The sequence below is a fragment of the Agelaius tricolor genome, unplaced genomic scaffold (genome assembly GCF_023055355.1).
Source record: "Agelaius tricolor isolate 1412-34295 unplaced genomic scaffold, bAgeTri1.0.p SCAF_7, whole genome shotgun sequence".
Classification (NCBI taxonomy): Eukaryota; Metazoa; Chordata; class Aves; order Passeriformes; family Icteridae; genus Agelaius; species Agelaius tricolor.
The window spans coordinates 6950270-6973490 of record NW_027269267.1 but is presented as its reverse complement, the minus strand read 5'-3'; the positions used below and the strand labels follow the sequence as shown (position 1 = coordinate 6973490).

The 23221-nt window shown below is 40.0% G+C and overlaps 1 protein-coding gene across 1 annotated transcript in view; it reads right to left on the bottom strand.

The window, feature by feature from the left end:
- Window positions 1-10480: 10480 nt before the first annotated feature.
- Window positions 10481-23221, bottom strand: part of EFHC2 (EF-hand domain containing 2) — a 56289-nt gene continuing 43548 nt past the window's right edge. The window contains exons 12-15 of the mRNA XM_071430256.1: window positions 20079-20276; window positions 19400-19492; window positions 12475-12580; window positions 10481-10795 (exon numbers count right to left, since the gene is read on the bottom strand). Coding sequence (XP_071286357.1) covers window positions 10700-10795; window positions 12475-12580; window positions 19400-19492; window positions 20079-20276 — 493 coding nt within the window. The 3' untranslated portion in view covers window positions 10481-10699. The remainder of the gene's footprint in view (window positions 10796-12474; window positions 12581-19399; window positions 19493-20078; window positions 20277-23221) is intronic.

Genomic DNA, 23221 nt, shown 5'->3' with positions numbered 1-23221 from the left:
TTTTGCTTCCCACACCCCTCCAGCACCTGCAGAAATTTCTCTGCTGACCCTGAGACCCTTGGTGAGAATCAAGCCAGAGTGTTTGGTCAATGCCAGCTCTTACATCAGTGACTGGCACCCCTTCATGGCTCCCACGTTCCACTTTTAAAAGAATAATTACAGCAATGCTGTGAGTTGAATGACAAAACTCAAAGAAAAATGAACTTGAAGATGTTTCCTTAGCAACTGTGTGCAGCAGTGTTTCCACCAGGCCAACATTATAGCATCACTCTCACAAACTGAAAAAAAACTAGACTGAAATCTGAATGGCAAGTGCAGTCTGGCAGAGACTGAGCCCTCCTTGGTCACAGCAGCCAGTGCCCAACTCGTAATGTGGCTTTCACCTTATGTTGAAAACTACTCAGAATAAGGAACAGCCACAGCTGTGGACAGAGGTCCAGAGGGCAGAGCAACCTCATGAAAATAAAATTTAAAAAACCTTAATTTCAGTTTTGTTAAAATAACTGTTGATTGTCCCTTTCACTTTCCATTCCTGATCTTTCTCACCACTACATCAGTGCAATTCCAGCACATGCTGTCTAATGAGTCACCTTTGGCCATCTGATTTTCTTGAAGCAGTGGCTGTGAGTTCCCAGAGGGTGAGCCAAGGCTTACTCACCCAATTGTAATCATCTTTGTGCAGCCAGTCCTTCCCAGTCCTTCTTGCTCATCATTCCTAAAGCCAACTCTTGGAAACAACACATCCTGCTGCAACCCACCCTTGCTTTCCTGGCAGACTCAGGGGTTCCCACATTTCCTGCATCACCCATAGAAGATACAGTGAGTGATGCAAGCAGGAGGAGGGAAGAGGCAACAATCCCATTACTATCCTAATAAACTCACCTCTCTTCTGTTTACCACCATCATTTTAACTGATGTAGTCCAGAACAAAGCAAACCTTTTATGCTGACTCCTGCATTATTACCCTTCAGAAAGACAGTGACCATTTCACTCAAGGATGGTTTGAATATTTAGGCATACAGATGACATCATACTTTAAATCTATAGACAGTGGTACATTATTTATTAGTTATACTCCTGAGATAAATGCAACTTTATACTGTATCATCCTGAAAATTATTTTTGCTCACCTGTGCTGAAAACCTTCTGTTCCACAAACTTTGTGATCCAGCTTTTGGACCCTAAACATTCTGAAAATGTTCCCTAGAGGTGGAAAACTGATTGCTTTCTTTAGTTGATGCATGGTCAGCATCACTAACGTGTATTAAATTAGCAATATTAAATCAAAAAACATGTCTCGTGCTCTATGATTTATAGCTTACCTCCTGCAAGAGGAGAGGCCTTTGGCACACTGAGCCAGAGATGCCTCAAATGCCACCAGTGGTACAATTTTATAAAAAGATTATGAGGGGAGGGAAGTGTTCATCAGCACCCACACATCACTGGTGCAGCTCTGCCCGCTTGCTGGGTGTTAATGCTCATGCCACTCGTGCTTTCCATAGCTCTCCACGTGCCACCAATGCCATGTGCCAGGAAAAGCTCGGCCTGGGGCTTTGCAGGGCAGGGCTCAACAGGCCCAGAGTATCTGAAAGCCTCAGCTGATGGAGCAGGAGGAAGACTGTGCACTCACCCTTATCTATTGTAGCAACAGTGCCCTGAATGGGGAATAATTGCATTGATTCCATGATTGCAGGAGGCTGACCAATTGCTTTTTTGCTACTATACTATGTTACACAATTAAGAAAAACCCATCGCCCTTGCCAGACAGTCACAACACACATGTGGGTCCAATTGGTCAATGAATCCAAAACACCATCCCCAGAGTCCAATTAAGAAACCACCCTTTGGTAAACAATCTCCATAACACATTGCACATGTGCACAACAACAGGCGCAGCAAGTGATGATAAGAATTGTTTCTCATTTTCTCTGAGCTCTCTTGCAGCTTCCCAGGAAAATCCTGGGAGAGAGCTCTCTCTCTGTTCAGATATGGGATTACCACACTTATCCCCAAGAACAGCAGTGCTGCCTCTTATCCAGGGAAAGGGGGAGGTTTGTGCCACTGAGAGGAGCAGCCCAGGAGGGAAAAGAATGATCCAAAAGCTGAGGCCTCTCCTTGGTGTGGACGCAATCCTAGAATTGCTGGGCCTGCTTTGGGAATACAGTCCCACATCGGCTCCTGAGCTGCACAGTGGGACCTGAGAGCCAACAAGAACCACAACCACCTGCAGACTTCAAAAGGACAAGCTCCTAACCCTGTTCCTTGGTGGGTTTTCAGAGGACAGGTTGGAAATGGAGACTCCTCCACTCCTCTGGGCCCAGTCATGGCTTAGGCCTTCACCTCCTTTGGAGCCAACCACTAGTTTGGTTAAAGGGACAAGTGAATCTATCTCAAACCCCCACACCTAAAAATCTGCAATACTGAATTTTGAGGTGTGATCTTCCAGGATCTGACCCTGGGGCCTGGCTGTTGCAGCTGAAGCATGTGGGCTATCCTGAAACAAGTCAGGGATTTTGAGTGCAAGGGTAGGAATGCAGAAAAGCAATCGCCCTTTCCCAGAAAGTAAAGGCAAACCCTGTTCCCACAGGAAATCCTGCTCCTCTCTTTCACTGAAATCAATGGTGAAAGTGTTTGGGGCCTCTGGAGTGACAGCTTCAGGTCCTTCATGATTGTTTGCCTTCAAAAAGGAATTTTGCTTCATTAGGATGCTGAGTCTTTCTAATTCACATACTTGATTTGCTTCGGGTCTTGTGTTGTCTTCATTCCGTGCCTGACAACAGGAGTCAAAGGGGCATCTCTGAACCTGCTGGGATGCTGTGAAACTTTACTGAGGAGAGTTTAAATGGATTCTGGAGAATTGGCTGGGGGGAGAGAGTTCATGGGATATTACAAGTGTGATGTGTGGGGTGAGAGGAGGCAGGCACATTCCCGATGGAGTGCCCTCTCTGTTTGATACCATTGTTATGGAAAATTGAAACTTCAGGAAGGCCAGTGAAATGGAAATGCCAGGAAGCCTAAGAGAGACCATTTGCTCACTCCTTACCAGGCCTTGTAGAACAAAATGTCCGAGTTTCTGCCTTTTTGAGCGTTCCCGGGGTCCTGAAAGCCAAACTCCCTGGTAGGTGTAAAGGTCAGGAATCTAGCAGCAGGGAGGTGAGAGACAGGAATCCCAGCAGTCACTTGAGATGCTTACTCTGGAAACAAACTCACAACAAAAGTGGCTGGAACAGGAGACCTGATGCAATGGCAAAACAGATGAAAACCGTGTGCTCCATCCCAGGGTGAGTTACCTACTGGGAGGGAGTGCAGGAGCAGTGGCTCTGTGTGTTCCTCCAGCTTTTCACAGCCACTTCAACCCAGATGGTGAGGGAGAAAAATAAAAACTTCCTGCATTTTGATGAGCTTAAGCAATATGATTTTAACAACACAGGGAGAAATGTCCTTCAGCAGCAAAGCAGGACACCAGATAGAGGTGGTGATTCCTTGCACATGAATTTGCTAAGCAGAACGGTGCCCTATGCACTGCAAAATGAAGTTCTTTTGGACAAAGAAAAGTGCTCATTTTTCTTGAAAATAGTTAAATTAGTCAGTACACCCAGTCCCAAATGGAAAGAGGCTTGAGCTACAAAAGTTCTGCTTGTACAAATGTCCAAGTGAATTTCCTAAAATTCATTTAGCAGTCAAAAAAGTAAAAAAAAAAATGCCAGCAGCAGAGAGGTTCAAAAACTATGGACTCTAGGCACTTCAGAGATATTTTTCCTTCAAAACAATAATAAATTTAATAATAATAATAATAGAAAAGTACACTGAAACCCAACTCTAGAGAAGATTTTGTTCCTATTTCTCTCGAGGGAGAGGCAGGGTGAGGACATCACCAGGCTTTCAAATGCAATCCCTTCATGTAAATGGTTTCCAACGGGAGCTCCTGCCCTTGCCTGCAGACAAAAGCAGAATGCATCACTGTTGCCAGACCACCTGGGACATGGGGAGGAGAGAAAATTTCCAGATGGGTTTTAAGACAATTCATTTATATTTATATAGCCAAAATAAATGTTGGGGTTTTTTTCTGCGAAGCATTTCCCTTTGCTCTATCCAGACCACCAAGAGAAGAGGGAGGCACAGAATTTCTATTGCAGTAATAGTTCTTGTGTTTACAGTGTTGGCTTTTATGAACTTGTGGGAGCTGTTTATTGAGTCATAAACTCTACTAATGGGAATATTATCTCTAAATTATAAAAGTACTATAGTATTTGGGTTAGTTAAAAGAAAGGCTTAAAACAGTTACACACTTACAGTTCATCTCAATTATCAACATGATCCCATAATGGGAATTTAATTGCTAATTGCTGGCTTGTATTGTAGAAGAACTGCAATAACAACACACCATATATAGCCTATAAACATGTCCAGACAGTTCTATATCACCTCCTTTCACTGCTACCTTCTAATATGGTTGGGGGGAGGGGGTTATTACAATGATTTAATTCCTAAATCCCTCAAATTAGGGATTTCTCTTCGTTAGGAAAGCATTTCCAGCAGGGCTTTGTGTGACAGATTTTAGCAAGCTGCCTGCACACACTTGGGTGGCTTTGAACAAACAGGACAGCCTTGTGCACACGCTTAAATACTTGGCTAAATTAGATTCTCAGAGAGCTCTAACAAAAGAAATTGTAGTTCCATTTAAGTCAACCCAGATACTCCTGTTTACCCAGCTGGGGTGAAGTTTGAGCAATACCCACCAGGCAGAGTCAAGCCCAAGCACAGTCAGATCCACCTGATAAACACAGCACTGAATCTGCTCATCCTGAGCTCCAGAATATCCCAGGAGAGGCATCCATCCTGTGCATGTTGGGTGTAGACTCCTGGTCTCATGGACTTGCAGTTCCACGGTCTCATGGACTCTGCCCATTCCACCCTGCTCAGCCCAGACCATCCACCGCTGGCCCATCCTACACATCAGCCACAACCTGCCCACAGGCAGGGAGCAGCCAAGGTCACCCTGCTTGGCCTCAGAGCTCCTCTCACAATGCCAGTGGATCCCAAGGGTGGCACTCACCTCTTCAGCAGCAATGCAAACATCCAATCCCTTTGTCAGAGCATTGGGATGGATGGAGGGAGACGAGAGATCTCTGAATCCAGGTCTTGGAACTTGTGGTTTATTGCAAAGGGCCTGGGTGCAGGGCCCTGCTGGGAGCTGCCAGCCACAGCTCAGAGCAGGCCTGAGAGAAGAGAGGGGCAGAGAGGATGAGACAGTGAGAGAGTAAGAGGGTAAGAGCGTAAGGGAGTAAAAAAGGTAAGAGCGTAAAAGGGTAAGAAAGTGAAGTTCCCATTACGATACAATAAATCTTCTTCTGTGTTGAATACTCTGAGTCTCACTAACCAATCTAGTACAAGATACAAATCCTATAGCATTTACATACAGCCTATATGAACCACTACATTACCAGACTGTGTTACATTTTAAACCCTAAAAACTCCTCTTTGGACCCCTTCAGCCAAGCTAGCAGGATCTGCTCTGACCCTTGGACCTGTCTGCAAGCAGAGGGTTTTGTTTCTTGAAAGGGGATTACCTTCAGCCAGCCACACCATTGTTTTCCCGTTGTTCAGTAACTAAGGGGTCTCAAAGCTTGCTTTCATTTCAATCTTGCTTATAGTTTCTATATTCTCAAAATCCTTTGCCAGACAATCATATTTATAAGGCTTTCCTGTTTCATTTTCCCCAACACCCTTCAGTGGGTGCAGAGGGATGGGCAGGGATATCAGGCATCCCCTGAATATTCCTGTGGGCTGGTGACTGCCTAGAGGTGTTGATTTCCTTTCCATCAGCAGTGAGGGGTCCAGAGAGCAAGGGCAGGTGCAGACACTGCACTGCTGGCATCTGAGAGCAGGGGACATGAGCGTGACCCAGAGACATTCTGATTTGGAGGTGGCCTTGTCCCTCCTGCAGCACAGCAGCTCTGCAAAGGATCTTCCTCTTGTCCTCCAAGGCAATGCCATCCTGACAGATTTGCTTTGGAAGTGGGAGTTTCTCAAGTGCTGTCAGGTGATACAGTGAATTTTGTGCTGTTGCAGATCATCCCACCATGCTGCTTGCCAGGGATGCGCATCAGATTTCGGGCAGGTTTCTGAATCAGCTCCTTTACTTCTCTTTGTTCATAGTTCTAAATATGAAACTATCCTGATGAAAGAGGAGAACAGAGAGGACAGATGGCTGGGGTGAAGGGCAGATGAGGATAGTTCGTTCATTTGTGTGTAACACATACCAGAAGAAACTTCCAGATGACTCAGAAATGACCAGAGAAATGTGAAGAGGAAGAGTTCATTTAATCAATCCATAACCTTAATATATTATAGCTATATTAACTTCCTAAATCTTGGTTATGCTTCCTAGTTTTAAACATTGGAAACTGGCAGGAACTTGGACCTCCCCCCACACCTCTCTCTGGCTTCTTTGACCATTGCCCAAATCAGAAGTGCTGCTTTTGACTGGGACTCGTCCCCAAACAAACTAAAAGAAGAAATTGATTTAGAGCAAAGAGTACCTTTTAAAAAGTCTTTTTTCCAGATAGTTTTCTCTTAAATATTATCTATACTGCCCTCTAAAACCTAAAAATAATTTTAAAAATCTGACTGAGTTCAGATTGTGATACTTTTTTCCTCCTGATGTTGTAAATTCTTCACAAGCAAGCCACTATTCTTTCTCATTTTACTGCATCTTGATGGTTAAACAGCCTTGAAGAGAAGAAATTCTCAAGTAATCATACAATAGTTCAGTTACTGAGGGTACAGGACATTATTGCCTAAAGAACTGATGTTTCCCTCCATGACACTGAACTACAAAACATTAAAAACTGGAAAATTCTTCTACTAGTTCCATGTCTCAAACCACAGAAACACTTAGAAGGGCCCAGCAAACACACACCTGGTGACTGACTGCTAATGATACAAGGATTGCTGTTCTCTGAATGCAGTTCAGTGACTGAAAACATCCAGTATTTTGGTTATTGTGGAATTAGGATCCCTACAGCTTTCCCACAGCAAGTTTTCCTTTGGGAGGCTGAGATGTCTCCTGGGCTAAAAGGACAAAACAGAGAGAGCAAACACAGGAGCCAAATGAGCCCAAACTTTTTCCATGAAGTAGGATGAACTCACATCAGCACATGAGAAACAAATGCAGGACGATTTTTATCCTTTCATTTATGCAGATGAACATCTCTGCCCGATGTTGGTGCAAGTGGCTCTGCCTGGAAAAATACAGTAGCTGGCTGTATGATGGAGAAAATATTTGCCTGGTGAGGAACACCCATGTCTTGCCTATTGCCACATTTCTCTTCACAGACAAAAGCAAGGCACAACTCTTCCCAAGGATTTCTGAGATTCACATTCTCTGAACCTCAGAGAAAGGGAAAACTCAACTCTTATCACTTGCTGTGCCTGTGTTGTGCCAAAGTAGAATGCAATATGGAGATTGTTTATCCAAAGTGAGGATGTTTTGTTTGTGAGACCTTGTGTGAGTGTTGGGACTGTAGGGTGACAGTCACGAGAGTCAGTGCAGTGTGAGCAGTTGTGTGCAGGGTTGAGTGCTTGGCAGATTCAGTTTTAGATGCACAGAATAATATAGTATAATAAAGTAATTAATTAGCCTTCTGATATCCATGGAGTCAGATCCATCATTCTCTCTCCCTCACCAATGTCAGAGTTGCCAGAGTTGTATTGATTTACAATATCCTGCCCACAGCAGATGCCCCACATCCGAGGGAACCCACCTGCAGCTGACAGCCCAGGCACTCTGAGCCAACCTGTTTGCAGCCATTTCCTTGGCAGCAGCAGCTATCCCAGAGAACTTGGAGCCTCTTCTTCCCAAATGCCAGGCTGAGGAAGCAAACATTAACACTGAGCACACAGCGGGGTGAGCGGGGCTGTAACGTGAATCCCTGAGCTCCTGCCGGGCCAGAGCAGATATTTGAGGAAAGGAGATACCCCTGGCTGCCCTGCAGAGATCCAGGGCTGAGATTAATGGCAACTGTGGGGGCTGCCTTCCCCTGTGCCAGGCGTGCTTTAAAGCTGTGGCCTCCTGCCATCTTGAAACATAACCCTGTGGTATTGTCTTCATTCAGGCCCCTCATCAGCAATGTGAAAAGAGAGAAGAAGCTGGTGGCAGGATTAGAGGAGAGGTTGAAATACTCTGGGCAGCATATGCTGTAAGTCACATTATACAAAGAGGATTATTGGGCTGCTCATTGGCCAGGGCTTTCCATTCTGGAAGCACTACTGCTTGTCAGAGAGAAAACCTGGTGAAAAGTGTTTATAGCATGTTGGACCAGAGTGTATGACACACTGAGCACAGTGACAAGCAATGAAAATATTTTTCAGGCCCTCTCCTAGGAGATTGTTTTGTATTTGTCAGGGTTATGCAAGATGCATGGGAAAAAGGGAAAACCAGAAATGAGACTAATAATTCAGAATGGTATCATAAACCTCCTAAAATTACCAATATCAGATGAACCCATCTCAACCTTAAAACTGAGTACATCAGTCCTGGAAGGCAGTTTGAGACCCTCATTGTTTTAGAAGTAAGAAACCACCTTCTGTTGTCCAGGTTTCATTTATTCGAGGCAAATTATACCCATTTTCTCCTTAAGACTATGTTCTTACCTGAACCAGATAATTTTCTTCACCTGGCAACAATGTATTTACAGAGAGAAAGGATATTCATTCAATCTGAGCCTTCATTTAATTACACTAAATAAATTATGCTCCTTCAGTCACCTTTCTTATTTCCATTCTCTTGGTCACCTCTCCAGCTGCTCTTCTCTGCACTGATTCCAGTTTACAGTCCCCTTTCTTGACCATGACCAGACAAGACCAAACCATGACTGAATAGAACTGTGAACATGGTTCCACATTAAATTATAAAATATTCTATTTCTTCAACTGTTTTTTTCTTTAAAAAATGCTCCTTTTGTCTCATACACATAAAGAGAAACAAACTGAAGTGAATTTATCTTCTCTAGAAGCTACTTGAGAGGTTTTCAATGTTCAGAGTCCCCTCTTCTTGGAAACCCTCAGCTGTACAAGATTTCCACAACTGAAACAAATCTTTCTGAAGTCTTGGGAACTTAAAAATTTACAAGGAAAACTGCATTCATTTAGAATCAATCTCAGTCTTGGTGGCATGTTATAAAAATATCCAGCTTTCACCAAATTGGCTTCAAAGACAAATTGTTGTTTCAGATGCTGTCCCTGTGGTCAGATATTTCTTGTCATATAAGAAACCATTTTCCTCTTTTGGATCAAAAAGTAATTCACAGTCTTTTCTACAACTTGGAGCACTTTAGTTCTTGCCTTTTTCATTTTGAGCCTCTGGATATAGAGACTCCTAGCCCATTTTATTGCTAGCCCTCCTCAGCAGCCACATTATAATTATGCCTTGTCTCAAGACCTTTTTCACTGCAAGAAAGGCAAAGAGCTTTCAAAAGCTTTATATTTTGCCCTATGGTAAAAAAGAATAAGAATTTCATTTACATTATCATGCAAAGGTGTAGGAAGGTATTTCTATATAGAATCATAATTGTAAGGGGGATCTCCAATTTCCCAAAAAATTACTATTGTCTCTCCCTCAGTTTGGGGATTTAGATACATTGAATTCTCATCTTTCTAAGTCAAACAATTCCTCTCCAAAACTGTAATTTCAGATTAAAGAAAAAACAGAGTTCTAAATCTTCCAAACACCAGAAGAGGTGCACTGGCTCACACCTCTTCCCCTTCCTCAGTGGAATCTTGAGGATGAATCATCTCCACCTTCACCTCAGCTCTTCCATTCTTCAGAGTGGGGTAATTACTCCTCTCACAAAAGCACAAAGTAAATCCAGATCTAATTGTGGCTTTGAGCTGGTAAAAGCTTAAAAAGATACAAAAATGCTAACAGGAACTCCATTAAGCTGTGGAGAAAGAGAAGGGCATCAGTGAATTTTCAAAGGGCAAGTACATTTCTGCTACAAGAATGCTGCACACTGAAATTGCACTGAAATCCCTTCTCTTCAGACATGTCCCACCCAAGTAAAGCTGGGTGGGACTAACCTGAGTCACTTCTAAAACAAAAAGCAAGAATTGACAGCTTCTGTGCCGTGCCTGCAAAACATTTGCTTCCACTTTGGAAGGCTATAATTATCTCTGATAGCAGAACAGCTTTATAGTGTGCAAAAAACTTGTTGGCATTTCCTCCACAAAATAACCAACTTTGACATGAACAGCACTTGAGCATCACCAGGGGGATAGAGCAAAACCACAGATAAGAGCTGCAGAGCAAGGGAGGGAACATGAATGGAATGGCATTATTGTGCTAACACAGTCAAACCCAATTCTGAGAGGTCATCCAACAAGGTTTGCTCTCAGAACAAAGCAGGGTCAATCAGATTTTGCAGTGTTTGACTCAAAGATTTCTCAATACTCACAAATTCTCCATGCAACCAGGCAGAGATTAGAGGATCTAATTTTAATTATGCTTGTATAAGTGTGACAGAGTGCTGTTGATTTAGAAAGAGTTCCAAAAACATACAAGTATACATCTCTGTTGGAACAAGAAATTAAATGCTGTATCTGCTTTTTTCTCATTATATAAGAAATTTTTTTGGTATCTTTCTAAGTAATCTTCAGAGCTGAAGCACCAATCTTAAATCAGTGCCTTGCACAGATGAGATTATTGTTCTTTGCCAAAGAGATCATCCAGAAGAGGAGGGTATCTGATCCCAGTCACAGGAGGGGATCGTGGTAGCTGGTTCCAGATATCTTCCCTCTGAAATCAGTAACCCAGAGAATATCTTAGTATAAAATAATGAAAACAGGAATCATTACAAGCTGGTCAACATAAGATTGAATGAGCTGCTTCAATTCCACAGACAAATCTGTGAAAAATTGGGTCTTTACATAAGACATCTTCTTAAAATATTGCAACATGCATATTCTTGAATGTTACAAAATATGTTATTCAAAATATTTTCTATTACTAGCCCTTTTTCAGATTTTTTAAATTAAATAATGCTACATTTTCTTTATTAAAATGCTTATGCTTCAAATTCATGTCTCAACACCAAAAACCATACAAAATAATGTGATAAAGAGAAGGAATAAAAAAAAGCCAGCTAAACAAGCACAGCTCTGCTGCTGAAATTTATCTGTCAAATACAGGTAATGTAGCCTCAAAATACTGCTATTCATTCATGGTAAGTCATGCACAGAATGACAACTGAATTCTAAAGCTGAACAAGATTTAAAACTTTTCTTGTCTCTGATTTTTTTTCCATTTTGTAGTTACCTCTCTTAATATATTAAATATTTAACTATTGCTTAAGCAATAATTCTTCTGTAAAAACAAAGAATAAGCAATAATTCTTCTGTAAAAACAAAGAATACCCCCTCAACAAAGCCTAATCAACACCATGATTCTCAGGACTGCTGTATAAAGCATGTGGAAGGGTTTTAATTTTATCTGTACAAGACAAAAAATTCTTCAAAAAGACAAAGGAAAAATAATCAACTATGCAGAACAACCATGCTCTCCAAAGCAGAGCAAACCAACAGCCCTGGGCCCTCTTTAGACACCACCAAGAGTCTGAGATGCTACAGAAGAAAGTCTTGGTAAGGCAGGCAGGAGTGAGGAGTCAGGAGCACAGTGCCTGAGGAATACTGGTTTAAACTATACCATGAGGGAACTTGAATTTAAAGGAATGCTGTGTTTCTAAATAGTCTGAACACAACCAAACACATTCTGTACAACACATTGGCCAGGCTAGAACAGTAAAATGATGTGTTGGCAGAAGTCTTTGGGTTTATTTGTTACAAAGTATTTAAAATTCAGCATAATTGCCTTATGGACCTTCTATTTTAAAATGTTCCACTCAGCACAAGATGGCAAGATCAGATTAGTCTCTGCAGTTTGTTGATACTGCATTTTTTTTTACCCTAAGTAGCAGGCTGAAGACATACAAAGTTTATCCATCATCTCTTCTCTCTGTGCACGCCTACCAGAGATGTGGTGTGCTCTGTACAGGTTTCTGAGGAGTTATACAAAATGCAGAGCTATTTTCTGCATATGTGTCAGAAGGAGCTTAAAGTATTTTCTGTCTACCTCAGTATTTTCTGTCTACCTCAGCAAGTGAACAGATCATTTGACATGTGACAATGATATTTGTGGGGGAAGCAGTACTCATGCCCATTGTCCATGGATAAGTACACCTGCTTCCCCTTCTCTTTTTTCTTCTATAAAATGTCCCAGAGATGTGATAGCTACCAGGCACCTCCTCATCCCTGTTTGACTTCTCTGCTTCACCCTAAACCTCCCTATTAAATCTATTAAAGAATAATTACTTAAAGAAAACAGGTACAAATACACAAATAGGAAAAAATACTGTAGTGTGTGTTGGCTAAGACAGTCATGTTAAAGTTGGAGAAATTATACTGAGACACTGGTTTTACCTTGGGTTGCTCCTTTTCCTCCACAAAAGCACGGACTTGATTCTCTCTCCAGTTCAGTGCATGAACAAACTTTTTATAGTCTACCAGCTTTTGGTTATCTTCAAACCTGAGCAGAATATCCATAAGATGACTCAAGGTTAAAGGGAATTTTTAACAAAGTTATGTCATGTTATCTGCAGCATACTAATCGTTGCCTTTGGGATAATAACTTTTATACCACTTTATTCCCAAACACTGTCAGGAGTGAAAAAAAAGTGCAAAATGTCAGGAACACCTATATTATACATGTTTTTCCACATTCTTACACCTTATTAGTGTCTCTTATAAGTAGAATTCAACTTCTTAAAGTTTTACTTCATTTCAGCTATTTTCATTTTAGTTTTGAAGCACTGCCCAACATTTTCCAATACTAATCTCACAGCTTTTGACAGACATAGACTTGGGATGATCAGTGTATGATTCCTTAGTGTAGAGAGAAACAGAATTACACAGGAAATCTGTGCTGTAACACAACTGACCTGCTCTATTATGATTTCTACAACAACCTCCTGAAAATAAGTAATCCTTCAAAAATGCTGTTTGCACACACCTTGGGATCAATTTACAATTGACAAACAGACAGCTCATTAATGTATCAAATAATGGCCAGATTTTAAAATCATTGGGTACCAGGTTTATGGCATTGTTCTTTATTTCTATGGATAAATAGATATATTTGTATCAGTTGTGGCTGTCCCCTAAATACATATAGATGCTGCCAGCAGATATATATGCCAGAAGATATATATGCTGCCAGCTAAGGTCTACAGGTCTATAGCTACATGTGGAAAATGCTATTTCCCTCCCTCAGATTTCTAAAATCTTTACCCTGCACTAATAAGCCACATGGGAATAGATTTATAAGTCACTTCATCCTTCTGCCATTGATTTGGATGAAGCAGCTTCAGAAATAAAAGTCCTCAGTTCAGCAGAACACTGAGGTGATTCTTGGGAACCACTGTTCTTCCAGTGTCACCAGCCAAATATTGAAAGACACCTTTGGGCTGAAGCTTGAAAAGAGCAGCTGGAATGCTCTGCCATAAATACAGCACTGGCAGCTTCTGAAGGACATCTGTCTCACCCAACACCTCCCACCTGCAAAAGGGACCCAGTTTGGGCACAAAAACATAGCCTGGAAGTGTCTGTGCTTCACTGGGGTCCATGGAGAACACAGACACCCAGCAAGGCTCAGTATCTCTTACCTGGTGGGAGATGCCAGGTTAAACAATTCTGCCCTGCCATCTGGTGAGACAAAAACTACTGCACAGGAAACAAGTATTGCAGAAAATCATTTTGCCTAGTCCTTAATGGAATAGCAGTGCACAAAACACAGGCCTCAAAACCCTTTAATCACTACAGAGGGTTCTAACAAAAATTAAGCATGAAGGCACTTTAAGGGAGAATTTACAGCACAAACTTGGAAAACAATACCAGAAGAGATAATGGATCTGGTGACAAAAATAAACTGTAATAAACTGCAACTCTTCCTTTCCTTCTCCTCCCCCCAACACCTTTCATTTAATAGTCAGCAGGAAAGATAATAACAAAATATACTGAGAGCCATAAACAGAGATGGCAGCGATAAACTGGAATGTTAAGTACAGTGAGTTATGCTGAAGATGAAAGCAAAGTCAGAGAAGAATGCTACTGCTACCAGAATTAAATGAGTCTGAAACACTGCCATGAGAAACCCTCCTATGACAGCCTGCTTCTTCACCATAGTTCACATGCAAGTTAGCAGTTCCACAAAGCCTTACTTTTGGGGAATATATCCAATACACAAGAAAATTTCCATTCCCACTTCCAGTGGGTTCTTAGTTTCAGGTTTTTGGGGGGTTTTTTGCAGGTGGCAATATGGAAGACAAACAAATTTTGCATGAGATGTAATAAAACAATCAAAAAGCTTATATCTCTTCAAAAATAATAGCAGACAGACTGGAAATTCAGAACAATCAGAACAAATGATTTTTCCTTCTACTATTATGTAGTTACCTTTTGCTCATTGTGAAAAGTCAAAAGATTAATTCTACCACCAAGATGCTGAGCTGTATAAGCAGGATTTTTAAACAAAGAACAAGTGAAGGTGTGTAACTATTTAAACTTTCTGTTGAGAAAAGCATTGCTTCTGCTTTTGACAAACATTTACAAGGAGAAAAGTCCTTTGATGTGACAGCACTAGTGAGCTGACTTGACAATATGGGATTGAAATTATCTATAACCAAGAATTTTAACATGGGCAGAGGAAATGGGATTCCTAAATCTCATAATTAAATAGCTACAGAAAGCATCTTAAAATACTACTCTAGAATAACTCAGAAAGAAAAAAGAATCTACTCTTTAGATCTTTTTACTGCTGTGACTTATTGCATCAATCTACTAAAAGCAGACACTAGAGATTTGGCACAGAGCATCCAGATGGACCGAGGAGATGTTATCAATTTGTGCATTATTAGGACAGAGATGTCATACATTTCAGTGGCTGGACTTAATAATGCTGAGACAGTGCTCTTCAGAAAAGGAAATTAGATTTGTCTTATCAAGAAGATGTGCCTAAGATAGCTTTAAACCACCCTTCTCTTCAGTTTTTCCCTGTTACTTCACCAATGCATGGGATTTTAGACCATGAAAGTCACTGCTCCATCCCTATCACAGTTTGCAGAGCTTTTTATTTTCTTTATCATTACAGAAATAATCACACATTTCTGCTTATAAAAATACATTCATAATTAAATACTCCAGATCGGTGAAAAATCTGGTCAAATCACATTATAATCATTCCCGAGGATGCTTTGGTGAGTAAAGGTTACTTACTAATAAGTTTTTCTTTCCCATCAAGAAATCTATACCCCAAAGATTTATGTGAAATTTTAATGTGCATTCAGAGTTTTTTAAATTTCTTGGTTTCAAACAACATTTATTAACAAGTTAATCTAATAATAACAGAGCAGAAGCATCTGCTGTTTTAACCTTAGAGAAAATGTTGGGATTCTTCATCCTGTTTGATACTCTCTGTGCAATACAGTTCTACAGGGACTAGATTGCCACAGGTGTACACCTAAATTGTCATAAACTGCTCACAATTAAAGGATTTAAACCAAAAAGCACAACAAGTCACTATTAAAGAAGAATGGCTACCATCTCCCTTTTTTAAAATTTATATTCATACCATATTTACTCACATCTTGAACAACCATGAATTGAACCATCAGCTCCTCAGCAAACTGAGTAACAGGAATAATTTGTTTTAAGAAATTAAAATATGAATTCTAGAGCTCCTTTTAATCACAAATGGCATAAGGAGTCTCAGGCACCAAAGGTAACAAGAAGGCAGCATGACAAAGATCTCATGATCATTTCCACTGCTGCTCCAGCTACTGGACACTTGCTGTAGCAGGAAAAGAGGGTTTCTTCCTGAAAGAAAAAGGTCAGCCCTAAAAATAAAACCATTACAGGTAGGAAACCAGGTAAAAAAATTGTTACCCAGTATCCTGGGGAAAACTGAGCAGGCAGGAGTGGCCTGGCCTGGCCTGGAAGTGAATTGAGAGCTGGGATCACCATGTAGGAGGCCCTCTGTCATCAGGCACTGCTACCTGAGGGATTGGAGATTCTCCTTTTCCAAACCAAAACCACCTTTCAAACAGACTCCCCCCCACCAGTGTAGAGAGGTGAAAAAAGACTTAGCTACTTTAAACAGAAATTAAAACCCATAATTTAAAAAACTAGGGACCTACAATTAACAACTGAATTAATGCAGAATAATCAACATGTAATGCTTGTAATCTTGTCATCCATTCTTTCTCCTCTCAATTTTTCTCCTCCTTAGCTACCAGCTGTTTATAAATCCTCTAGGGAAAGACTGCTTCTTTTAAAGTTCTTGTTAGCATCAATTTAGCATTGCAGAAAATAAAAATAACAGGAAAAACCCCTAAACTCATTACTTAAGCACTTTGCAAAATTTATTTATTAAACAAACTGTAATTGTTCATTATGCCTGTATAAATTTAAAGACATGTTTATAATGACTACTGTAGTTTTCTGGCAGAAACAACTGTGTACTGTCTGCATTTTTAATACAATGGGATTAATTCTGTATTGTTCTGTGATTTAAAAAGTAAGTGAGAAAATGCTGATGGACAAAGCAAATACTTTTTAACATGCCGGCTCAGGTAAATTGGAAAAATGTTCACATTGTTGGGTACCTAAATCCTACTATTTCAACATCCCACAATTAAAAATATAAATTTACACTAGATGGACAATATGAAAAGGTCTTATGAAACCCCAGTTTTTGTTCTAAGTCTCCCTTCACTCCATGGCAACTGAGTGGTCTTTGGGTACAGTAAACAGAGTCCTGGGTCATTTCGAGGTGACTACAAAATTAGACAGCAATTTCTAGTCCCATCCCATGCTTGTAATAAGTGACAGATCATGCAGTATAATTTACAAATGTAAATAATAAATACTTCAAGAGTACTACCTTTCAAAATGGAAAAATAGAGTCATTAAGTCCTGGAGAAAGTCTTTGCCACCTAATCTCAGATAGCAAAGCTGAATAAACACAGAGCTTCAGCCTTCAGCTATTATCTGATCACATTGTCCAGCATCATTTTATAGCTGAATGGGGTCCAGCTAGTGCATTAGCTATATATACTGATTTTGTGGGAATCAGTCCAGCAACTTTTATTGTACCACTTTCTTCCTTCATAAATAAAGATTCCCAGAGTAGGACCACCACCACCACTTGTTTTAGAAAGAAATATCAATGGACACAAAACTATGTGGTTCCTCATAAAAATAAAAAAAAAAAACAACCAAGGAAAGAATACTGGAATACTGTTGACAAACTTGGCCCACACTGAATTGCAAACTCCCCAGGAATGGGACTGCTCTTCATTAACAATAAACCTGCCTGTTTCATGATTCTTCAGTGTTGAAGAAAACTAGAGCAAGCAGAAAGAAAGGAAAAATTTAAATCTCATTAAGATGATTCAACTCTTCAATTTACAGACTACTGGAAATTAAGTCCTATTAAATAGAGTTCAAAAACTATTTCCCTGGCTCTGCACACTCACAAAACAACAAAGTTCCCAAGCAGTGCCAAGCGCACACATGATGAAGAATGTGACAATTCCTCATTACCTGCAGTGCTGTGACACCACTTAAACTGTCACCCTTGAAGCAGCTGATGCTCTAACATAGAAGTGCCTTACACAAGGCTCTCTGTCAAATGGAGCACTTCCCACACTGATTTCTGAGGCCCAGCTTCACACCATTCTCATTTACCTTTCTCACAGAGAAATCAGTAACACAGGCTGGCCTCAGCCCCTTTAGAAACCAAGGAAAATGGATGGGAATTTAGAAATTCAGGCTGAGGAGATAACTCTCTCCTCCATCACCTACAGAAAGAACCTGCAGCAGCTGAAACTTCATCCAGCTGTCATGGGTACCTTGCTAAAGTTGGGTGAAATCCAGCCCTTGGTCTCCTCCCTGTATTCTAAGCTTATCTCTAATTTTTATTAGAGTGTACTGGGTTTTTTCTTTTTAACTGCCTACACTCACTCCTTAGGAAAGTAGAGGTTCAGGGCACAGAAGCTTTCCCTGGTATAAATTCACAAACAATAAACATGTCCCTAGAGCCCAGATGTGTCAGGCTTGTCTGCTTCTTATCAGAACTGAGTTAGTACATAAAGGAAAACTTCCAATGCCTTGCTGTGCATCTATTCAAGTTCAACCCTTAAGAAATGGAATCTGGGAGAACTCCTTGTGTAACATGGGATGTCAATTGTCCTTCAACAATTGTGTTGGGCAGCTTGGTGGGAGTTCTAAAATGTCACTTATAGATTACTGTTAAAATTCAGACATTTCTGAAGAGTAATACCTATAATTCAGTGTCAGAAGTGATGAACAGCAGTACAAAGAAGCTTTATCAAAATGGATTCCACATTTCTGCCTGACAAGGGTCTTTTCATTATTTACTAAACCCAGGTGCTTAACTAGCAACTCCTCCTGAAATCAAGTCTATTTACCTGAAAGCATCTAAACATGACAGAAGACAAGACCTGTTCCTGTTTTTAACACATGCTGAAAGCACAGACAAAATACGTGATTTAAGGACTTCCCTCAAGGGAAAGAAGAAACCAGCAAGTATGCATTTAAACTTATTACCAGAAAATCTGGCCAGGAAAACTAAATTCAACAAGACATGAGTGTTCAGAACATCACAGCTTTACTCTGAACTCTAATCTTTAATACAAGTGCACTAAATAGTTGTTCTTTTCACTTCTATTCCCATTAATACAGGTAGCAAAGCAATTTGTCTCAAAAAAGCTAAATGTGACATGGAAAAGTATCAAAGCCATGCCAACATTCCTTTTCCTTTTTAAAAATGACAATAAAATATGTTTCAGGTGAGATTAACAGGAGTAGCAAACCAATTTTGTTTACTATTGATGCTGTCAACTTGATAAAGACACTTCATTGTATTCATGTTAGTGTGTTCCTTAGAACTGACATGATGTGTTTTCATAAGATTATTGTTTTTACCTCACATCTATACACAGGAACAACTAAAGCAAAAAAGTGAATCTTATTGAAAATGATAAGTATCAGTAACTGACTCTGGAAAGATGAATTCCACAGAATTCTGCCAAACCCCAGATGATTTACTATGCCAGGCAAAATGAAGAGAAGTTGCTAAGATGGATGCATCTCAGTTGATTATAAATATTCTATAAATAGGAAAGTCTGTGTGTGTAGGGACAAAATGTGCATCAAGAAATGATTCATATTAGATAAATGACAAATTCTGAAGATTTGTGTCTGCAGCAGACATTTAGCATTAATTTGCACCCATGCATGCAGGTCACCCTATCTGCCCTTAAGTTACCTGGCCAGTAAAGTTTCTAGAAGATCATCAGGAAGTGGCAACTTGAAGGATTTGAAAATAGTCCTGCAGGTCTCATTGGGCAATAATCCACACCTGCACATAAGAAAGAGAGGGGTAGAAATATACATTAGATATTTTCCAGGTTTACTTCAAGTGAGTGTTTCTGTGCATGGGAAAATGTGTGAGGAACATCAGGATAGAGAAAAAGACAGCAAAGTTTTATGAAATTTTGCTATTGCAAAGCTGAGAAACTTGAAGGCCACATTGTAGCCTTTCTCATACTGAGATCCTCAGTGATTCTCTGTGATCCTTTATCTGTGACATCAGAGAACAAAAAGGGCAAATGAGTCACATAGAGATTCATTCTTTCCTTTTCCCCCCCCCTTAAATCACTGTTTCTCCTCTTTGATTTAAAATCCTATGTTTTGCCCATGAACTGGTATCTGATGTCACAGAATGTTCAGTACAACATCTACAATAAAAAGCCCACGTACAAAATATAAAATAGACAAAAAGGCTGTCCTCTTCTTGTCTATTGTCAGGTCCTGAGAGAAGCTTAACATTACACATAGTATTTTTTGGCCATAATAAACCATTTACTCAGCAACAACCAGAAAGTAGGAGGGTTTGCAAGAAGAGCTTCTCAAATACCAGTTTGGGATAAAGACAGGAAACTTACTTTTCTCGGTCATTGTACAAAAACACTGTAACCAGTTGCTCAAAATTTTCAAAGGCATTTTTCTTTAGTTTTTCTTGAGCCATTGAAAGGAGGAGGAGCAGGTCTGTTTGACTGTCATCTCTGATGCCATAGTGACGCCCAAGAGTCATAATTTCATGTTCTGAAAATCCTCCACCAGCAACACTGACTATCCAATTTCTGTGCACAAAAATAACAGCCTACATTAGTTTTAAGTAAGTTAAAACCAGTTAATAATCCCTAATTTTGGATGAGGATGTCCAAATTTCCTCAGTAGCTGTCTATACATACAAAAATACATGAACAAACAAAAATACAAAATACAAAAATACAAAAACCACGACTGAAGTGTTTTACCAGAGATGCCATACAGAGAATTACACCAAATCACAGGTTCTCCTAGCAAGAATGTAAGGCAGCAGCAAGAGCAGCTTACACTTGGATGTTGCAAGTGGAAAATCAGATCCCATGCAAGGATGAGCCTGGGATGTGCTCTCCCAAGCCTGTGTGTGCTGCTCAGACAAATCAGCCCAGCTGATTTGAAGAAAGAAAGAAGAAATTTCTTCTTCTAGAAGAAATTTTCTTGAGATCCATCTGATGGGACAGTGTCAGTTCCCTCAGCTGTTACAAGGCCTCTTGTCAAATCTGGATTACTCTAACTACATTGGCTCTATGATCCCAAACATCTGCCTCTGGTGCACTCACATTCAACCAGGCTTTTTAAACAAGCAAGCATCAGCACAGGCCTATGTGTTTCAGTCAAAATTAGATTAATTATATATAATACTTCTGGATAAATTGCACTAAGAATAAACTTCACTGTAATTGCTGGTGCAATTAGTGCTGTACCTTGTGATACCCATGAGGACACTGAATCACTGTGATTAAACTCCAATCCTTGAAAACAAATGGAAGAAATTAGTAGTGATGCACAAAGTTCTGACACAAGAGCTAAATGGCTGCCTGGAGAATACTTGAATTGTTGAATTAATCTGATGAGGGATCTCTTTAACATCTGCATGTGAACTGAAAGCACAGAAATTTAGGACCCTTCCAAATTTGCAAACTTTTAACAAGAAACATAGTTCTTCACTTGCTTCCTCTCAGAGGCTTGTGTGGTCCTGTTCAAAGGAAAGGATCATTTCATATAATAAGACTGCACTTACACAACTATTAAAGGTTAAATACTGCAGAATGTCTACTTAGATTCAACTACTTCTTTATCCATATTAAATGAATCAGAATGATCTTTTATTTGCAGTAGCAGGAAATAAATACAAGGAAGCGACAAGCTGTTGACAGTAGCAAACTTCATTTGAGATTACACAAACTTAATGACCAAGACCTGGTCCATCTCCATCTACTAATATTATCATTATCTTGTCAGTATTATTTTTCCACTTACTGGATATTATTATTTATATTGCAGCAGCATTCAGAGATCCAGCCAAAGCTGGAGCCTCCTTCCAGCAGCCTGCAATAAACACCACTGCACACACAGAGAGGACAATGCTGCCTGATCAGCCTGGCACTCCAGTGCTTGGGCTGGCAGAGCTGGGGGCTGTAGATAACATCAGCCATTTCCACAGACTGCATTTCCATACATGGCACAGATTTTTCCACTGTCAGGATTTTAAAAGTCTTTTATTTTCTCAATCCGGTCAGTGACAATCAAATCACTAAAACCCACAGATAAAATTATTTCACTTGGGAATTAAGGAATATTTTAGGGATTGTGAGGGACTAATGAGTAAGACCCAAGACTCACAAACAGAATGACATCTAAACTCTCCCTGACCAAAAAAAAACAAGCTCCAATAATTGTTCCCACAGCTTAGTTATCTCTTGTTTTACTTCTTTTTTTGTTCCAGAAGAATAGGACAGATTGCAATCTGGATTTATTACAGAAAGAAGTCATAATTAACGGCTCAAGAGAGCTGCTTCTCAAGCTGAATTGAAGATAGGCATCTTTGTTAGACCCACATGGTTCTTTGTCTCTAACAGCAAACAGTCTTGCCACTAGCTTATGAGAAAAAACAGCCTGGATAGGGCTGTGTGATGCACAGGCATCTAAGTTTTAAATATTTTTTAATTCTCTTTTTAACAAAGATTTCGATAGTTCTAATGATAGCTTAGGGGATAGCTTCAGTGTACATCACATATTTATTTCCTGGATGAAGTACTGAAGATCTGGGTTCTGAAAGCAGTTAAAGTAAATTGTATAATCACAATTTTCTTCACTACATCATACTTATAGATGTAGTTTTACATGCAGATTACATAAAATTACATAGATAGAAAGGAGGAAATCTGAACAGCCAAATTCAGAGCTGAGTAAAACCTCAGCTGTATTTAAGGTAAGGAAAGAGGATTATCATTGAAGCTGTCATACAAATAATTGCCTGCACTAAAAATAATCATTTGTTGTTAGTTATAGTAATCAAATGTCATGGCAGATTGAAAATAAACAGAGATGAAGAAACTGAAAGAAAAAATATTCTGTTCACATAGAAGTATCTTGGAATTTTCATAGATGTAAAGAAGTGCTCTTGTTTATGTCATTAAAACTGTTTCTTTCATTCTAAAATAAGATTCACAGGTAATAATAATAATGAGAACCTTTAGATTACTGGAAGTAATACAAACTAACTGAAACAAAACCTACTGTCACTGTAGAGCACAAATGTTCAAGGCTCCTTAGAGGCAAATTCCTCCTCTGGCAGTGTGAACATCCCCTGTTAGACCCCAGGCCTTCCCCCATAGGAGGGATGGGGACCCTTAAAGGGTGTTGAGACTGGCCCAGATGAGCACTGAGGCCCAGAAAACCCTGATTATTTGGGATCCCCAGATTTCCTGCTCATGGAGAGGGCTCCTGCATTTGTTATGGCTGAAACCAAGTCTCTCCATTCCACATGATCAGACATATCTCTCTCCATGTCACAGAATAGCACCACCCTAAATTAAACTGTTGAGCTGTTCACAGCTGCACAGATTATGTCCATGATTAAATTTAAACCCAACTGAGCCTCTTCTGGATAAAATAAAAACCTTTGTCTGCCATTTAAAAGCACAATCATCCCTTCTAAAAGTTTGCTTCCCTGATTCTATCATACAAATGTTCCCAA